The sequence below is a fragment of the Callospermophilus lateralis genome, chromosome 13 (genome assembly GCF_048772815.1).
Source record: "Callospermophilus lateralis isolate mCalLat2 chromosome 13, mCalLat2.hap1, whole genome shotgun sequence".
In the NCBI taxonomy this organism is placed as follows: domain Eukaryota; kingdom Metazoa; phylum Chordata; class Mammalia; order Rodentia; family Sciuridae; genus Callospermophilus; species Callospermophilus lateralis.
Genome location: NC_135317.1, coordinates 20614463 through 20632985, shown reverse-complemented (window position 1 = coordinate 20632985; position 18523 = coordinate 20614463). Strand labels below are relative to the sequence as shown.

At 45.8% G+C, this 18523-nt stretch overlaps 1 protein-coding gene across 4 annotated transcripts in view; it reads right to left on the bottom strand.

Moving 5' to 3' along the window:
- The window catches only part of Pfkp (phosphofructokinase, platelet), a 56845-nt gene extending 42169 nt beyond the window's left edge, over positions 1-14676 (bottom strand). For 3 of the 4 annotated variants that reach the window (XM_076832269.1, XM_076832265.1, XM_076832267.1), the window contains exons 1-2: positions 14490-14676; positions 2481-2554 (exon numbers count right to left, since the gene is read on the bottom strand). In XM_076832269.1, coding sequence (XP_076688384.1) covers positions 2481-2554; positions 14490-14601 — 186 coding nt within the window. In that variant the 5' untranslated portion in view covers positions 14602-14676. Of the gene's footprint in view, positions 1-2480; positions 2555-14489 lie in introns of those variants that run through there. The other variant, XM_076832268.1, reaches the window with a different exon arrangement.
- Between the last annotated feature and the right edge of the window lie 3847 nt (positions 14677-18523).

The following is an 18523-nucleotide window of genomic DNA, read 5'->3' as shown; positions in this document are numbered from 1 at the left end:
ATCCAAACCCAGTGCAGAGTTGACCCCTGGTTTAAGGAAGGGCTGCTCAGCCTCTGTACTGCTCACATTTGAGGCCAGCTGGGCCTCAGTGGTGGGGGCTACACAGTCCATTTTAGAGTGCTGGATGGCATCCCTGGCCTTACCCACTAGGTGCCACCACCAAGAACCCTTCCAAGAATGAGGTAACGAAAAGTCTCAAACATTAGCAAGTGTCCTTGGGGTCAATCAGTCCCCTGACCCTGGGCTGGGAGCCTGAGAAGTCAACACACCTTCCTAGCCCTAAAAATGAGGCCTAGTGACCCAGAGAAAATAAACTGTCTAGGATGGATCAGCTCCTTTCACTATGAAATAACAGAAATAACTTCCTTCCTCACAACCTGCACCCACAAAGTCACCACGAAGATCCAGTCAGTCGCTGTTGTGAAGGCATTTGTAAAACAGGAGCATTAACAGAGGCCAGGGATTGTAGCAGCCATTGAAATCACAAGGTTTCCTGGGAAAACCTCCTGTACTTTGTTGAACTTGAACATGTTTTGCTAATTTCGACAGAAAAACCTCATCTGAGGCTGCTCCAATTCCAAAGAGCTCATTCACTTATTAGGAACAGCTTCCAGGCCAGAACACCAAATTGTCCCTCCAGGTCTAAGGCAGAGAGCATACCTCACCTCTTAAAAGAAATAAAAAGAAAAGAGAAAGTCAAGGCTGCGGAAACCACTCAGGGTGCACAGGTATGCTCTGCAGCAGGAGAAGGAAAAGGCAGCCAGTGGGTGTAGGTGAGAGACTTGGAGACTGAATGCAAACTGGAAGGTAGTGGGGTGGAAGGAAGGATGGTGCCCGTGGCACCGACACTAATGTGCTCATTCCAAGTCAATAAGCAGGGGAAAGCAGCCATCAGAGCCTGGCCAAAGCCCAGGAATGGAAATTCACAAGGGCAATTTGACCTTAAACCAATCCAAACACAAAATGATAAAACAGTGTCTAGAAACACGGAGGTTAAACCCATCATTTTAAAATTGCCCCAACCAGATAAGTACATACAAAAACCACATAGCACTTCAAAAAAAGCAAACCAAAACACAGGAAAATCCTCTTTTCAGCAAATGATAAATAAATGGTTCTATAGACAAATGAGAGAAGAATGGGAACAGACATTTCACAAAAGGGAAAAATGAGTTAGTAGATGTGCAGGGGAATCTCGCCAGCTCCCGGGGAATCGCATGAATGCAGCCACACACGTATCTGGCAAGCATGGGTGGCACAGTGCTGGGTGGGGGTGGGCCTCAGGCTGGGGTTAGAAATTTTTGAAATCACTTTGGCCAGACATTGGCATTAAAAGGACCATGAGTTTGGACTCAGTCAATGCCAGGTCTTGGCAGGTAGTGATACAAAAACCCTAGATGGTTTTAAATATTATATAGATCTTGCAGTGCTATGGTGAATCAGGAATCATGGAAGTGAGGGCCAAGTACACAATGGGCCATCAATCCGGATACAGCATTTTGGATCATTTAAAGCAAGAGTTGGGCCAGGAGTAGTGGCACATTCCTGTAAGCCCCAGCAAATGGGGAAGCTGAGGCAGAAGCATTGCAAGTTAGAGGCCAGCCTCAGCAACTTAGTGACACCCTGTTTCAAAAAATACAAAGGACTGGGGATGTGGCTGGTGTGGGGAGGGGGGGACATCCCTGGGTTCAATCCCCAGTACCAAAAATAAATAAATAAAGGAAGAGTTGGAATCAATATACCAAACAGAAAACAGTCATAATGGCAGGTATAAAATACAGCATATAAATATATATTTGCTATACTTTTCAAGATGTACATATTTCCTTCTATTCTTTTATATATACAATGCTGGGAGGAATCATACTCACTAATGGTCATCTTAAGAAAAATTCAATCTTAAAAATAAACATTCTCCTCTTCCCAGTTTTTTGAAGCTTTGACTTATAGATGTAAAAATTAAAGGTAAAATTTTCCAAATAGTTCTTAAAATAAATAATGTGGTTTAATCTCTATTAGCACCTTTCATCCAACTATTACTGATTCTGAAGTTGCCAAGACCTCAAAAGTCAAAGACTAGGCGCCATCCCTGCTATTTGGTCACAGATTCTTCATTCTGAAACTAAAGCCTGAACTGACACTAGGGAGGTGGCCTGGGTTTCATATGAATAATGAAAAGCTCAAAGTGGCTGTTTTACCCCATTTCTCAGAGTGCTTGGTCAAACTCAGCCCACCTTGGAAAGGACTATATCACTTGTACATGAATAAGAGCTGCAGAAATACCACCATTTGAGATTACTGATCCTCCAAATCAAGAAAAGGAAGTTGACAGCAAAATGACGTGTGCTCAGTCTTATCTCCTTTCTTCCCTCACTTCCTGTGCTCAGCTTTGGGAGACAAGTGGGAGACAGGCCTGCAATGGCAGAGCTCTGAGCAGGTAGGAGGCACAGATAAACAATAAATGGGAAGCAAACACTGACCTCATATATAAAGTATACTTTGGCCCCCACGTATATTCCCATGCGCACCACAGCACGGACAGCAGCGTTCATACCTGAGAAAGAACAGGAACAATTGTTACTCAAGAGCCTGTGGCCCAATAACGGGCTTCTGCCATTAATTAACTGAGACTACAGGTAAATTGTGCAACCTCTCCTACGTTCCTTTTCCCCTATGTGAGAAGTGAGGGATTAGTGTAAGGATTAAGAGAAACAGGGAATGTAAAGCAAGGTCACCCATCCATGGGTACCGTGGGTATGGGAGACACAGCCATAACAGAATCCAGAGCACTTTCAGTTCAGAACATCGGTGCCTGGGCTTGGTGTGAGTTCCCAAGAAGCTCCACATGCGGCAGGACAGCAGAGAAGACAGAGTCTTCTTAGAGTTAGCCACAGTCAAAGAAATCAATACTGAAAAGAGCAACTAGTCTGTGAGTTGAGGAGCTGAAAAACTGGTTACTTCATTACCAGCTATTAGTATAATAAACAATTAGGTGATGGCTTTAAGTGCAATATAAGTCATGCAATTCTATTAGAAGATAAAAACCTGCCTACTGTTAATATTAAACCTAACCAGGATAACTCAAGGGCATCTTTCACATTTAAAAGAAACTAAGAGCAGCAAAATGCAACGTGGAATCATACTAGTCCACTGGACTTGAATCTGCGTTGCTTTCCCTTTAAGTCCCATTTCTGCAGAGGGACAACTGACTGGAATCGCCCCCCACAGGCATGGAACCTGAACAGTCCTGCATCACTGCTCTGGCTACAGAAGGACTGAGGACCAGGTCCAGAAAGATGCCTTCATAAGGGGGGACACCCAAGCGAAATTTCAGTCAAATTGCTACCACTCAACCACTCCCAATCTGCCTCCTCCACGTATTTACATTTTGGAAATAAATGTTAGAACTAGAGATGTCACAGAATATATTGACAATATCTTTTGGTAAGTAAATGCCCCATAAAAATGAGCTGTGGCTCTTCAAAAGTATACTGTGACTCATGAGGGGACTAAACTTGAGTGTATTTATATGGTGAATTGGCTCAGAAGATGGTTTAAAAAATCCTCAATTATGCTAAGCCAGTTCTGCAATTCTGGAATAAGTTCATTACCACTTTTGAATGACACTATCCCTTTAGCTGAAAAGCCTTGGGATTGTGTCTTAGAAACAAATGTATGTGATATACATCTGATGTCTATGTACATGTGTATATTGAGTACCCTTATTACTTCATATTAAAAGCCAGTTTACTGTAAAGAAATTTTAACAACCTGCTGAATTAACTGGGGCCATCTCTCAAGAATATCAAACTTGTTGGCATGGTGGGTGGCACGCACCTGTAATCCCAGCAGCTCAGGAGGCTGAGGCAGGAGGATGGTGAGTACAAAGCCAGCCTCAGCAACAGTGAGGTGCTAAGCAACTCAGTGAGACTCTGTCTCAAAATAAAATTTAAAAAAAGGGCTAGGGATGTGGCTCAGTGCTTGCCTGGCCATGCGTGAGACACTGGGTTGGATTCTCAGCACCACATATAAATAAATGAATAATAACAAAAAGAAAAAGTTTTTTTAAAAAATTTCTAAATACAATGAACTCTTTTATCCTGGTAATTTTCTCTTTCCCCTGTACTCACTCTTGCTCAGCACAACAATTTTCTTCTGTGCCATTCAAACCAATACCTCCAATAGCTCCTGCCTATAAAAATGACATCTTTTCCTAAACCGTCTCCCTGAATCATTATCCACACCAGAAATTGGCCACAATGACTGAAGCAATTTCTTTTTTTGTGTTTTTGCAAATAACTTATCAATACATTCTGTTAACTTAATTACAGATAAAGTAACAGACACATAAGCCTCCCCCGCTTCTTGAAAACTCCATCAGATGCTGTATGGCTATCTTCCTGAATATAGTTCCATACTTCTTTCCTGTACACGATTTTTACACTTTTTGTACTCAACATCAGCACAAATGTTTTGTTTTAAACCATTCCAGTGCCATGCTCCACCCACCCCCTCCCCATGACTCCTGGGCCTGCAAGAAGAAAACTCTTCAGGGGGACTCTGAGGCCTTGCTCTGGGGACTCTTCCTTCCTGCCTGGGGGCTGCAGGAAGTGCCTGTCAGCATCCCCTGCCAACACTCCTCTTTGGAAGCTCTCCCTCAGCCTCCCAGCTCCTGCACCTCCAAGAGACTCCCTGGCCTCCCCCTCATCTGTCTCTCCTTATCCCCTGCAGGGAGAAGCACCTGCCTCTTGGCACTCACACCTGTGGCAGGCATCTTGCCTTACGCTTAGGGATAAAAGCAGCAATTTCCAAATCCTTCCAACAGACTGTGTTGTTCTAGGACTTAATGCTACAGACACTAAGAACAGGTAGATTAGCCACCAAAGATATACCTGTGTAGATAGATACTGGGTGGCACCAGGGGATAAACTGTACCACAAGAGCCCTTTTCCCTTTGACTCCCCTTTACTCCCCTCTTCTCTGAAGACCACAGTTGCCCAGGGCCTTTCATAAAGGCCTGTAAATGAACAATCATGGGGATTGAGAAATGTCCAAGGAAAAGAAATAGCAAGAGGACTGAAATTTTTAAAAGCTGGACACAAAAGACAAGGTGAGCCCCCAGGGCCTCCTCCAGGAGCCTCCCCATCCCCCACCTGGGGGAGAAAACTGGTTTCCCTGGAGGCAGCTCTCCTAAGCCTGCAGCAGCCCCAGCAGGTCCTGCTCAAACCCCCTGGGGCAGGTGGTTAGGCCTTTGTTGGCATTTTCTAACAGGCTCCCAGCTGTTGTGGGAACCACATTGCAAGAAGCTCAGCTCTAAGCCCTGGGGGGGGGGGGGGGTTCACTTGCAAGTTACCCTAATGGAGAAAGCCAGCTGGCCTTTTTCACTCCTGCAGCTCAGGAGTTAGGAGCAGCCTGTTTGGGACCAGGCAGGAAGCCTGCTAAGATCCTGCCACCCTCCAGAAGTCCCTGAGAAAGCTGGGCTCTGAGGGGATACATTGATTTGCCCAAGGTAACAAAATCAATAAATGGTGAAGTGGCAATTTAATCCTTCCTTTTTTTTTTTTTTAACTTAAAAGGCTCTCCAGTTTCACCTATTACAAAGACCAAGTGTAGGAATCACCAAAGAAGGCTTCAGAAGGAGGCTTCAGGATAAGAATGCCTTCAGGGGCCAGATTCTCATTTCATCGCTTAGGGGTGGGGCCTGATACGATTGAAAGCTCCCTGCTTTGGGGTGTGATCTACACTGCAAAGGGCTGCCTCCCCAGAGTGCTGTAGGTAGAGGCCTGAGGAAGGAAAACCTCAAAAAGTGTTCTAGGAGGGGTCACAGCAGGGAGCCAAAGTCTGAAGAACTGAAGGCAAGGCGGGAAGAAATAAGCAGGAGAACAATCCCTTGCAAATCCATCCGACTGGTTTTACAGCCTAGTGGGTCAACATTCCCGGTTTCCTCATTTTGCTTAGGGCTGTTCTTGGGCTCAGCCACCAGGCCTTTTGGGACAAAGGGCCATTTCAGGGTTCTCCACTCAACACTCAAGCTACTGTTTTTAGAGACAGCCCAGTCCCAGTAGGGTTCATTCATTCTGTTTGGGTTTGGGTAGCCAAGCCAGGGACACAATAATGTTCATCAGCATTTCCGTGGGAAAATGTAATCCCCCTACTGAGCAGGAATCCTGGTATTGGGAAAGTAACCTCTTCATAATTTGCCAAAATCTAATCCTCAGTCCTCAGGGAACACAGAATCCAGGTATGGGAACCATAGACAAAAACAGACCTTGAGACAGCTAGTTAAGTGGAAAATAAGTGATAATTCAATGCAACAGAAAGGCCCAGATTATTATTTTCTTGATATTACACATTTTCAACAGGTCAAGTGCAACTAACAGGGATCAGGTTATTTCTTCCCTGAAGTCCAGAGTCTTGCATGTGCCACCAGCAGGGCCTGGCAAGAAAGTAGGAGGTCAGTCCTCATTTGTGAGCTACTCTGAGGTGGCCTCACAGTTTCCAAATGCTTGAGAATAAAATTTATATTGTGCATCATTACAAATGATACTTTTTGAGGATATGGAAGGCTAACTACACTGATCCGATCATTATATAGCATATACACGCATCAGATTGCAACACTGTACCCCACAAATTGGGCTAATTAAAAATAAAACTTACTAAAAATGAGAAAAATATTGATTTAATAAAATACTTGGGACCCATCCTTATACTTCCTTTTTTATCCAAATAGTGGAATAAATTTCCTCGCTTGATCTTTGACAGCATTGAGCCACTTTTCTTGAATATTTCACAGTACTTGCCATCATTCACTTCACGAATCTCAGTAATTTATAAATTCCTTTTTGAAAAATAAAGTCAGGTTGCTGGCTTCTCTTATAAAAGACAAATTTAAAATATGCCCTATCTTACTCTTGCTACTAAAGTTCTCCCTAAAGCTTTCTCTTTGGATAACTTAGGCAGGTGGGAATCCCAGGGGGAATCCTGTTGGGATGCTGACTCCCTCATAGTTCAAAGTCATCAAGCCAGGATAGCCTCTCTTTCTGGCCTCCTGGACTGCCCAACTGCTGCTGCACCATGGCTTAACTCAGGGAGGGGATAACTGCAGACACATCTGTGAGGAGGCCTTCATCCATTCCACCATCTACAGAGTCACATGGATTGTAGTCTCCTGCTTGTCAGATACTGCTGGGATTCAACATTGACAAAACAGACCTTGTTGCAGCTTGTTACAGTCAGGGGAGACCAATAAACATGACAGACAAATAAACTATATCCACTGGTAAAAGGGCACAAGTGCTAAGGAGAAAAATAAGCAGATGAGGACAGAGGCTACCTAGGGTGTAGAGGGTGCCAGAGAGGCTGCAAAAGTCAGGTAAGAATTGGAGAAGGCATCCCTGAAAACCTGGTGTTTGAGGAAAGATCTGAAGAAGGTGAAAGTTAGCCAGTGGGCATCTAGAGAAGAACATGCCAGGCCAGCAAAGGCCTAAAAGAGCATGCTGGAAGTGTGCAACCTTCAGGGTCCTCTGCAGAAGTCAGGACCATTATCAGCTGTTCCCCTGCCTTCCTCAAACCTCTCACATAAAACTCATGGGGATCTTTTAACTACAGGTGGTAACATACCCATGTCTCTCTCACCACACTGTCCAGAGAAACATGCATCTTGCCCAGATTGGGATGTGCGGTAGGTACCAGCACACGATGGATTTCAAAGACTTGGTGTGGAAATAATCTAAGTATCTTGTTAATACCCAAAATCAATAACTATGTTCTGAAACAGTGGGTTAAAGAAAATAAATGTTTTTATGTGAAATATAATTTCATTATTTTAATTTACTGTGAATAATGTGGCAACCATATCAATTGAAATTACCTATAAAACACCAACTACCTATGCAAGCTTCATTCCCACTGGACAGAGGTGGTCCTGAGTGCTTAATCCCTGATGCATTGTGCACATCTCGCCACACTGATGACACAAAACTCTTCAAAGCGGTGAATGGCCCATTTCAGGAACACCCATGGAATTTTAATTTCCTGTGGGTGGTTTTTCACAATCCCTCCCCCCCCCCAACTTTTTTTCCCTGCTATTATGAACACTGCTATAAAAAAAAAAATACCCTTTAGCCATCCTACCTGTATCAACCTCTGCTCACATACCCCAGACCCACCACCCCCTCAAGCCTCCATTAGTGGCTTGATCCTGTTCCTAACAACTCTCTAACCTCAGGCTCTCTCAGGCTCCCTGCCCACTCCCTGCTCCACTCCAGAAAGCCACCTTTATCAGAGGTAGCCAGTAACCTTCACACAGCTTCCAGGTCACACAAGGTAAATCCAAAGTCCTCACCTGGTCTACCAGTGGCCAGGACCCACCCAGGACCATTTCCTCCCACTAGCCCCAGGGCTCCCGCTTCCTGCTGGGGTATGTGAGCAGAGGTTGATACAGGTAGGATGGCTAAAGGGTATTTTTTTTTTTTTTTAAACAGCAGTGTTCATAATAGCAGGGGGGAAAAAAAAGTTGGCGGAGGTATTGTGAAAAACCACCCACAGGAAATTAAAATTCCATGGGTGTTCCTGGACTAGGCCATTCACCGCTTTGAAGGGTTTGTGTCATCAGTGTGGCGATGAGCACAGCAGCTTTCCTCCTCCATCTGCATAATATTAGCCCAGACCCAAAACCCTGAGAAGGAATGACAGCTGACTGAGCCTGAGGTGACTGTATGTCACTCTTTTAGTCATTTTTCTAAACAGGAAACTTGTGGTTGAGTCCCTTATCTATACATTTTTAAACAATGTATGTTAGAAAAAAAAAAAGTCTCAAAATGTGGGTCAAGGTCAGAAATCCATCACAGGGAACTCCTGGGATGGTATCCTCTGGAAAAACCTCAGAGGAGCCTAGTCTCAAGGACCTGAGCACCAGTGGCCTCGAAGTGCGAGGCTCAGGCCTCACCTAACCCCTACACTCAGCACCCACTTCTACTCAGGATCCTCAGGTGGCTGCAAGAGGATAATAAGCACTGGGGAAAACATTGACAGGGGCCCAGAGCTGTCCTGCATTGTTTCTTTGACACTTCCTATTTTGCCTGAGACTCTCATTAATGATAAGGGTTGGGGGAGGAAAGGGAGGCAGGGAGAGAAGACTGAGTGATTTTCAATGTCTTCATGCAGTAAATGCAAAAAAAAAAAAAAAAAACACCTAAAACAAAAACCAGGACCCTATCTCACTACTGGTAGATAGCAAAGCCAGGAATCAGGATCTATAAATAAGTCTCTTGAGTTTCATGTACACTGTTCTGCCATGTTTTGCTTCTTTCTTCTAAACAAGCAGTTACTGTAATTACAAAGAAAGTCCATGATGGCAAAGTTACAAAGAATAGAGCACTAGTGAAGAGGAACTGCAGCCTCCCGCAGATGTAACCCATAAAAATAAACCACCAGATAAAGCTTGATTTAAAAAAAAAAAAAAAAAGTAACTCAAAAAGTGACTCAATCATTTCCTTAACATAGAAGCATCTGTTCTTTATCCATATATGCATTTTAACATCATCACAACGGTAGTGGATGCACAGTTTTATAAACTGATGTTTGCCCTTTAACATGCTGTTAACTTGGTTTTCGTATTCTAATTTTAATGGCTTCTGACAGCCCCTAGATTGGTAGCGCTTATTTAAATAGCCCCAATTCTGCCTGCCAGAAGGTCTGAGTTCTCTACCAAAAGCTTTCAGCAACTGGAACTAAGGAGGAAAATATGCATTTTTGTGAAAGACAACAAGATGTCTTCCCTTAGGGTCATCTGCATATGGCCCACAAAAAATATCTGAATTCATAGAAAAGGATGCATTTACACAGATCCACCACTCTCCTACAGAATTGGGCTATGCTACAATTCTCAAGCACTGCTTCCTAGGCCCACTAATTTTTGCTAAATTAATCATTACATTTTAAACTAAAATAATCCCATTAAAGAATAGGTACACAGAATTCCAGGATACTGAAGGGCCCCAGAGCTGTGTGAGACAGAATGCTAGTATTCTCAATGTGCATTTTACTAGGCTCATAAGCAAGCTCTGGGCACCAAAGAGACCCAAGCAGGATGCTAATTGGGTGCTCAATAAATGCAGCTGTCTCTTGGTATCTTCCAGGGATAGGTTCCAAGAATCCTCTCAGATATCAAAAACATCAAAAACCTTGAATGTTTCAAGTCCCTTCTACAAAATGATGTAATGCAGAATTTTAATATAATCTACACAATCCTCCCATGCACTTTAAATCATGTCCAAATTACTTGTGATATTTAATACAATGTAAATATTAAAATATTTTTTAAAATATTTTTCAATCTGAGGTCGGTTGAATCTGTAAATGCAGAAGGCATAAATTGGAGGACAGACACTGAAGAACCAACTAGCACTCTGGTCAAGTCTATATGTTCCTGCTCTGAGGATTAAAGAGAACTTTTGAGTCATTTACTTGGAAGACCTCATGACAAAGGAAATGACCTGGAACCCTAATCACCTGCCACTTCCTCAGGGGTGACTCCAGGTAGGGAACAATCAACAAACATCTGAGTATTTGCCACCGGTGCTGGGTGCTGGAAATACAGTCTCGTGAACAGACACAGGTGTACTCAGTCTGGCACCTTTTCACTGCAGCCATAAGGCCAGGCACTAATACTCAGCTCTGCAAACTCTGGAATGCCAGTTCATCTCAGGTTTCAAGTGCGTGTGTATAAAACAGGAATAAGTCAGAACCTGGGGGCAGCAAGCATGCTACATAACACTAACTCAATGTTGGCTATTCTGTGATAAGACTTATGCTATATGTACTGTCCATAAATTTGGCTTTAATGTTCTCCTTGCCTTAGGCAAAAAAGGTGCCTTTACATTCCTTATTGTCCTCTATTTAACCAAAGGATGGACTTTGACTCCTGAGCCCTTCTACCCACCCTAAAGATGCATGTTGACTCCTGAGCATCTTTCACCTCCCCTAAGAATGTACTTTGACTCCTAAGCATTCATTCTCAGCCCCACCATATACAAAGCCTTGCAAACACTACAGCCTGTGTCTAAAATCATGGATAATTTTTGGTGTGTGAAACAATATTGTTTGAGGGTAGGTACTAGGTCATGGTAAACCTGTCTATACAGCAGAGATTAATTTTAGATGAAAGTGAAATCAATTTAATATTGCAGATATACTGTAAAACTTAAGAAGATGAAAAAAATTGCCTTAAAATACTCTTTCTTAACGTGGGGACTAAAGGAGTCAGGAATACAGCTGGGGGACTTTTAGTTTTACTTCATGCTATATAAACTCCATTGGGAATAAAAGTGCTCAGTTACTTTGATATCAAGTGTGATGGTACATCATTTTAGCCACCTTGATTGTCATTACTATAAAAAGGCATTTTCCATTCCACCAGAAAAAGCTGTCCAAAGGCTTACTCTGCATAATTTAGAGAGATGGGCTCTGCTCACATTTGAGCATGATTGGATCACAAGATCTCACTGAGAAAACCCCCCTAAGAACACGGTTTAATGGAGAGTATGGGTGGGGGTAAGATTTCAAAGCTTAGTTTAAATCTTGCCAAACTATCTGGAGCCTCATGGCTTTGCCTAAATTACTCATCTTTCTGTGGGGAGAAAAACCCCATGCCAAAATTAAGAAATACATATCCTGGGGCTACAGGATTAGACCCAGAGAAAGAAATTGTAAAGCTCTTAGTACATAAAATACACACACAAAAAAATAGTTCCTATAACCATCTCAATATGAAATTTTACTGTAATTATATACCTGATTAGAAAATGACCCTAAAAAGGAGACCAAATTTTTTTTTTTTTTTTTATCCTTGCTCTCTAGCTATTGTGCAAAAACCTTCTCAGGGAAAATCAAGTACTAATACAGTCAAGACAAAATGGTGAAAGCATGGGAATATAATAGTTACCATCTCCAGAATAACCTCCTCTAAGGATTGGTTAACCTGTTACTGCCAAGGCCAAAGCTTCTGAGCATATATCTTGAGGCCAGTTTTCTAAGAAAGCAACGTGGCAACTCTCCAAGAAAACACAACAAGACTCGGTGGTTTCATGGAGCCTCAGGAAAATGAATAATGGCTTCATCCTCTAGCAAGGGAGACTACGGTTGGTTTCTCCAGTGAGAGCCCAGAGCTGAAAAAGCACCACGCCATTTTCCATGCCACCTGCTAAACTAAGAGCAGCCATCTCCCACTAACCAAGTACGAAGTTCTCAAACAATTTTCATTTTCTAGGTATCTTTTCTGCTGAAAGGGGAGAGATGGACATGTTAGTATCACATAAGCTAATAAGTATTTATTACTTCTCACAAATGGCAGATTCCGGATAAGCAACAGAAAACTGATTCTGCAAATTGCAGCAGTTATCTCATAGGTTTGTACACCAATCACCAAGTATTTTGGCAAACACTGGGGCAAGTATTTTGACAAACACTTATCAATCAATACAGCATCTTCATCCTAAAGTAATCTTGATGTGCAGCCCAGATGGCTTGGGGACTAGTTCCTCTTCCTGTGGCTATGGCTTCTTCTTCAGCAGCCCAGGATAAGATTCAAAGTGCTTCCTAACTTGACCTAGCACCAGGTCTCTGGAAAAAATGCAGATGCTTTTGAAGCCCTTGGACTGGGGAGCCACTCAGGTCACAAGACAGACCTCCAGGCTGCCCTACACAAGCACATCTTTAGGCGTTTATTTAAATAACTCAGGCGATGTTATCTCCTATTTCAGTCTCTTGTTTTTCCAACCCCAGCCTTTGCTATCTCACAACATTTTCCTTCCCTAGGAAAGCAGCCCTTCATAAAGAATGTTTATACTGGGGCTCTCCTTACTATAATACTAATACTAGAGCAATCCTTTCTCGGACTGAGGAAGGCGGGCCTCCGAGGTGCAGCGCTAACAAACTTAAAAGCAATCAGGATTGACTCATTGGGAACCCCCACCCCGCAGCGCGGGCTTCCTCTGCTGACCCACTTGACGCTAGGCTCCGGGGATGCTGCCCCTGTGTCCCTCGTGTCCCGGCCAAGGCGCAGGGGCGGCGACGGGCTGGGCATCACGTAGGCTCCCGCAGCGGGCGGGGCGGTGCTCAGGACTCCCCAACCTGCCGCCCCCGCGCCAGCTAGGCCCGGCCCCGCCTCGCTCAAGGGCGAAGGGAAGGTCACCCTCAAGGTGGGCAGAAGGCGTGGGTACTGGGCTCATGCTCTGAGCATCCCTCCTCGATGTGTAGCCTCAAAACGGGAGGAATGAGGCATCAGTGCCTTCATACTCATTTAGGAGAAAGGGGGGGGGGGGGGAAATAAAACCAAAACCCAGTTCAGGGAACATGTGTCCAGCCCGCGTGATTTAGAAGGCTCCAAGGGTGTGTTCACCTGAGACGCGCAGATCCACTTTATAGTGGTTGGTTTACCCTCACTAGGGATTTACATGGACCGGGGAACCCCACCGTCAGGGAACCCCGGCGCCCCACGTGCACCCCGGGCTAAAGGCCTTGTGTCTGACCACTCTCCAAGTCGAAGGGTCCCAGGCTTGGGTCCCTTCCGCCTTGAAACCAGTCTTCACGTAGGGGTAAAGGGCAGCCCGGAGTCCGCGCCCCGAGTGCTGGTGACGTCCCGGAGTCCCCGCTTCCTGGTCTTTCCCGTCCAGGGGAGGCTGGCAGGGAGGGCCTAGTGACCCATTTTTGTTTTCACTTTTGTCATAAGCCGGAAGACGACAGGAGGTCAGAGCAGAGAAACCTTTTTTAAAATCTCCCGGCGGAAACGTCGGGCGCAGCGGGTTAGCCGAGGCAGCACAGAGGAGGGACCCCCTGCGCGACCCTCGCCGCGTCCCGCAATGCAGCAGAGGGGACTACGCCAGCGCCGCGCGGGGGGCGCGAGTCGGCAGGAGGCGCGGTGGGGGGGGGAGCTGTTTTTCCTACAATTGGGGGGCTGGGAAGATCCCCAAAGGGTGGGTACTGTGGCATCTGGGGAGTCGTGCGGTACTCAAGCTCTGGCAGGGATGCCTGGCTCCATTCTATGACTCAAATACAGAACGACCTCCAAGGGTGGTTCCACCCCATTGCCAGTATTGCTAAAATAGAGCTGGAGGTGGAAAATTAAATTATCTTCCCGATGAAGAATACTACCGCCATATTCTCCGTCCTCCGCACCCCGCCCTGCAACGAAGTCCCATCCCCGTCTCCCGTCGCCCCCAGAAACCCCAGATGGCTCTAGGTAACAGGGTTTCTCCCCGCCCTACACCATAGCTTCTCCGCGGTTCTCCCCTGTCACTTTCCCCATCTCTTTTCCCGGGCACTCCAGCCCCCATCCCTTCTCCTCGGTTCCCTCCCCATCCATTCTCCCCAGCCATCCTCCAGCAACGTTTCTCTCAAGTTCTTCCCATCCCCCTCCCCCCCGTTCCAGTAACCCCTTCCGCCGCCCTCCTCTCCCGCCCGGGTTCGGGAAGCGGGCGGGCGCGCACCTTGGGCATCCCCGCCGCTGGTTAGCACACCGATGGCTTTGCCGGACCCGGAGAGGTGCTCCAGGTACCTCGGGAAGGACCCCCTGGGGGTCGGTGGGACGTTGCTGGCCATGGCGAGGAGGCCGGAGGCCGCCGGTTCGCTCGGGTGCGCAGCAAGCAGTGAGGACCTGGCCCACACTCGCGGGCCTCGGAACCGCCGCCCCGCCCGCACCGGGCAGGAACCGCCTCCGCCCGCCCGAGGGCCAATGGGCGTTGGCGGGCGGGGCCGGCGCGCGGGCGGGGCTTGCGGGCGCGCTGCCATCTGGGCGTGGGGTAGGAGGAGCCCGGCAGGTGGGGGTCTGCAGCGCCCCCGGATTTTGTAGGTCGGGGGAGGTGCAGCCGCGGCGGGGAGGGCTTACGAGGAGCATCCCGGGGTGGGGAGACCCCAGGCTGAGAGGCCCGGGGTGGGGATGCCGCAGGTGGGCGGAGCGCAGCAGGTGGGCGAGAATTTCGCCAGCCGAGCGTCGCCGCGTTGGGTAGGAACCGCTCTGGTGGGGCTCAGAGGTTCCGGGCGAGCCCGGGTCGCCCTGTGGTTGGGGTCCCAGTCGTCACAGAGACGCATGCACTGCTTCCCACTGGATTATTCCAGGAGAAGCGCCTGGAACAGTGGGGTGCCCCAACGTTTTTCTCTGAGACCCCACAGGTTTCACCTCCTTCTGAGATCAGGGAGGAAGAACTTGTGAGCGGATCTTCAAGTTGATGGGAAAACGTGGGCTTGAGGACTAAGTGATGACAAAGCTGTCATTTCTCGGGTCGTCTTTAGAGCGTTGGTGCTTCTGGGTCCTCCAGCCCTGGACTGGCAGAAACAGAAGGAATGAGACTAGGAGGACTTATGGACGCCACCCTCTGAGACATCCTCGCCTCCAGGCCTGGTCTGGAGAATCCACATGGAGCAGGAGAAGGCGTGACCAGGAAGCCAAGGGGCTGGAGAATAGGACAGCTGCTCCTATCTGAGGAGACCCAGAAAGGCATTGCCTGCCAGATAGCTGCTCTACTGGAAACTGCAACTTCTGAAATGTCTGTAGTCAAAGTCTTGTGCGATTGATGAGCAGTAAGTTAATTTTTATGGAGCTTCACCTAGTGCTGTGGTGGAGATGTCTGCCTCCGGAAACAGTCTCTTGAGATACACATCTCCTTCAGTGGTAATCCCAAGAGTTTCATAAAAGAACCCACACCGTGGTGGCAGTCTGCGAGCCTTCTTTCTGCACAATAAATGTCTGTTGAACGGTAAAGAAAATAAAGAGACTGAACAAAGGCTGCAAAAACAACGCAAACTAGTTTTTTACGTTAAGTCAACTCTAGACAAAAGATGGTGGTATGAGAATTTACATGGGTTTTGCCTCCTGCTCTGACTCGTCTCTCTGAGCATCAAAAAATAATAAATCACAGTGGTGGTGCCTGCATGGTCTGATCTCTGCTTAGGCTAGAATTGGTGGAGTGGTTCCTAAGCCCCAAGATCATCAGAATCACCTGGCCTCTCCACATCCCTGAAGTCCAATTTGTAGGAATGCACTCAGGGAATACACATTTTTAACAAGCTCCTTAGGTTACTCTGATGAATGCATAATTTGAGAGCTGTTGCTCTAATGAATTAGCATAAACACTATTATCCTATTAATGAGGAGAATCACCGTTTTTTGTTGTTTTCCTTTTTTAAAATTTGTTCTTTCTAGTTATACAAAACAGTAGAATTTATTTTGACATATAGAGACATGGAGTATAAATTCCCATGTTTGTGGTTGTGCATGATGTAGAGTTACATTGGTCGTGTATTCATATATGAACATAGGAAAGTTATGTCTGATCCATTCTACTCTTTCCCATTCCAATGCCCCCTCCCTTCCCTCTATTCTGCCCTCCCCAATAGAGTGAATAGATGGGCTTATTTCACTTAGCATGATAGTCTCCGATTCCATTAATTTACTGGCAAATGTCATAATTTCATTCTTCTTTATGACTAATATCCCATTGTGTATATGTACCACATTTTCTTTATCCATTCATCTGTTGAAGGGTACCTAGTTTTATGGCTTAGCTATTGTGAATTGAATAACAGGTGTTTGAAGTTGGCAGTGGCAGTGCCACTTATCTTGTTAAGACAGGAGGTTCCAGGCTCTAAGCACCCTCACCCACAGAGGTTTCTGTAGCCCAGGGCCTAGGATCTGTGCTGTAGGAATGTCAATCATTCATTCCTTTCTAGAGCAAATAATATTTTAAAACATGGTCCACACTGAATTTTTAGTCCATTGCCCTTTATCTTCTCATGAAATTATTTTTATTACATAAAATTAAAGAACTGGTCATTGGTTATCAAATTGTCTGAAACATAGAAAATGATAGGTACAACCTCAGGTTAAACATAATAATGAGTTAAATTATGGCAAAAATGTAAACTGGAATAAGAATCAAGTACTGTTTTAGTTAGAAAGATATATTCACATGAAAATACACCCAGGATATATAAATAAGTGAAGAGGCAGGCTTAGAAGCAGTGTGAGCCTCTGTGTGTACACAAGCCTAGGTATTTTTAGTTCAGTTCTCTTGTTTGTTCTGAATATTGTCTTCCCCCCACACTTAAAAAAAAAAAAGTATGGGTTTTAGAACAAAAATAGTGAATTTAAAACAATAGCTGGGCCTGGTGGTGCATGCCTGTAAACCCAGTGAAGTTCAGGCAAGAGGATTGCATACTCAAGACCAGCCTCAGCAACTTAGTGAAAACCTGTCTCAAAAGAAAAAATAAAAAGGGCTGGAATGCGGCTCAGTGGTAGAGTACCCCTGAGTTCAATCCCTAGTACCCAGTGAAGAAGCAGTGTGATTTAGAGTTGTCTGCTCCTCAAAGTTACGTATATTTTTCAGAAGCTTGAGTTTACGTTATGAAGAGTTGTGGCTCAAGTACACAATTGATCATTCAGCCATGGTCATGAGGAGCTCTAGCCCCATGCTCAGTTGATTAAGATATTAATAAATGACAAGAGTTAATAGTTAAAAATAGCCATCACTTATTTTTTTCTTTCTTTTTGCATTACAGTATTTTAATAGTTCTTTAACTGGAGGATATTTTTAAAATTTGGGCCTTAGGAAAGAATCCTCTACTTCAGGAGGGGACCTTGCGTCTCTCCTAACTTGTGTAGCTTACACCAGCGGGAGGTGGCGGGTGTGTTTTACTTCTGCCTAACACATTACCCCAAGCTCTGTGGCTCAAACCAACACAGTAGTTTTGTGGGCCAGGTCCTCAGGCAGGCTTCACTTGGTCATTTGCTTCTGGGTCTCCCTGAGGCTGTTACAGGTGTCAGTCCCTGTCTGAAGTGGTGCCCAGAAACTCAAAAAGGGAAGGAACAGTTTCCAAGATCACCACCATGGCTGTGGATAGGATTCAGATTCACTCTGGCCACAGGCTGACCTCAGCCCTTGCTAGGCTGAGTCTATCATAGGAGTATGTGACAAGAACCAGTGAGACTGGGCACCATGAGTAACTCACATGAGTAACTACCTAGCCTCAGGGGAGACCTGCTGTCTTTTTGACTTGTTAGTTGGGGCACTGAGTCCAGCCTTCCAGTGGTGTGAACACTGGGGACCAGAGACCACTGGAAGTCATTCTTGGGGCTGCCAAGGGCAAGGGGAAGTACAGCACAGGCTGGAAGTGGATGCCTTTCTTGCTCTTCTCTGCATGGACTATGAAGCAGCATCCTGCCCCGAGTTCTGAGCTTCTGGAAAGGGGAGCATTTCACCAGGTCAGCAAGCAGACTGAATACTGCCAGGAGGGAACCCCACTTCAGGATGCCTGGGGTATGTTGGGATGCCATCCTTGCTGGTCTGATATCATTAAGCTGGGGCCTCTCCCCTGCCCACAGTGGTCTCCCAGTGTCTGGGATATTGGTATCTCACCCCTGCAGGGACCGTCAATGAACTCCAGTCTCTGTACCCCCAGTCTTCCTCGCTTCCGTTTCTGGTGACTTCATCTTCTCAGCTGCTCAGGCTGAAACCTTAGGACACTT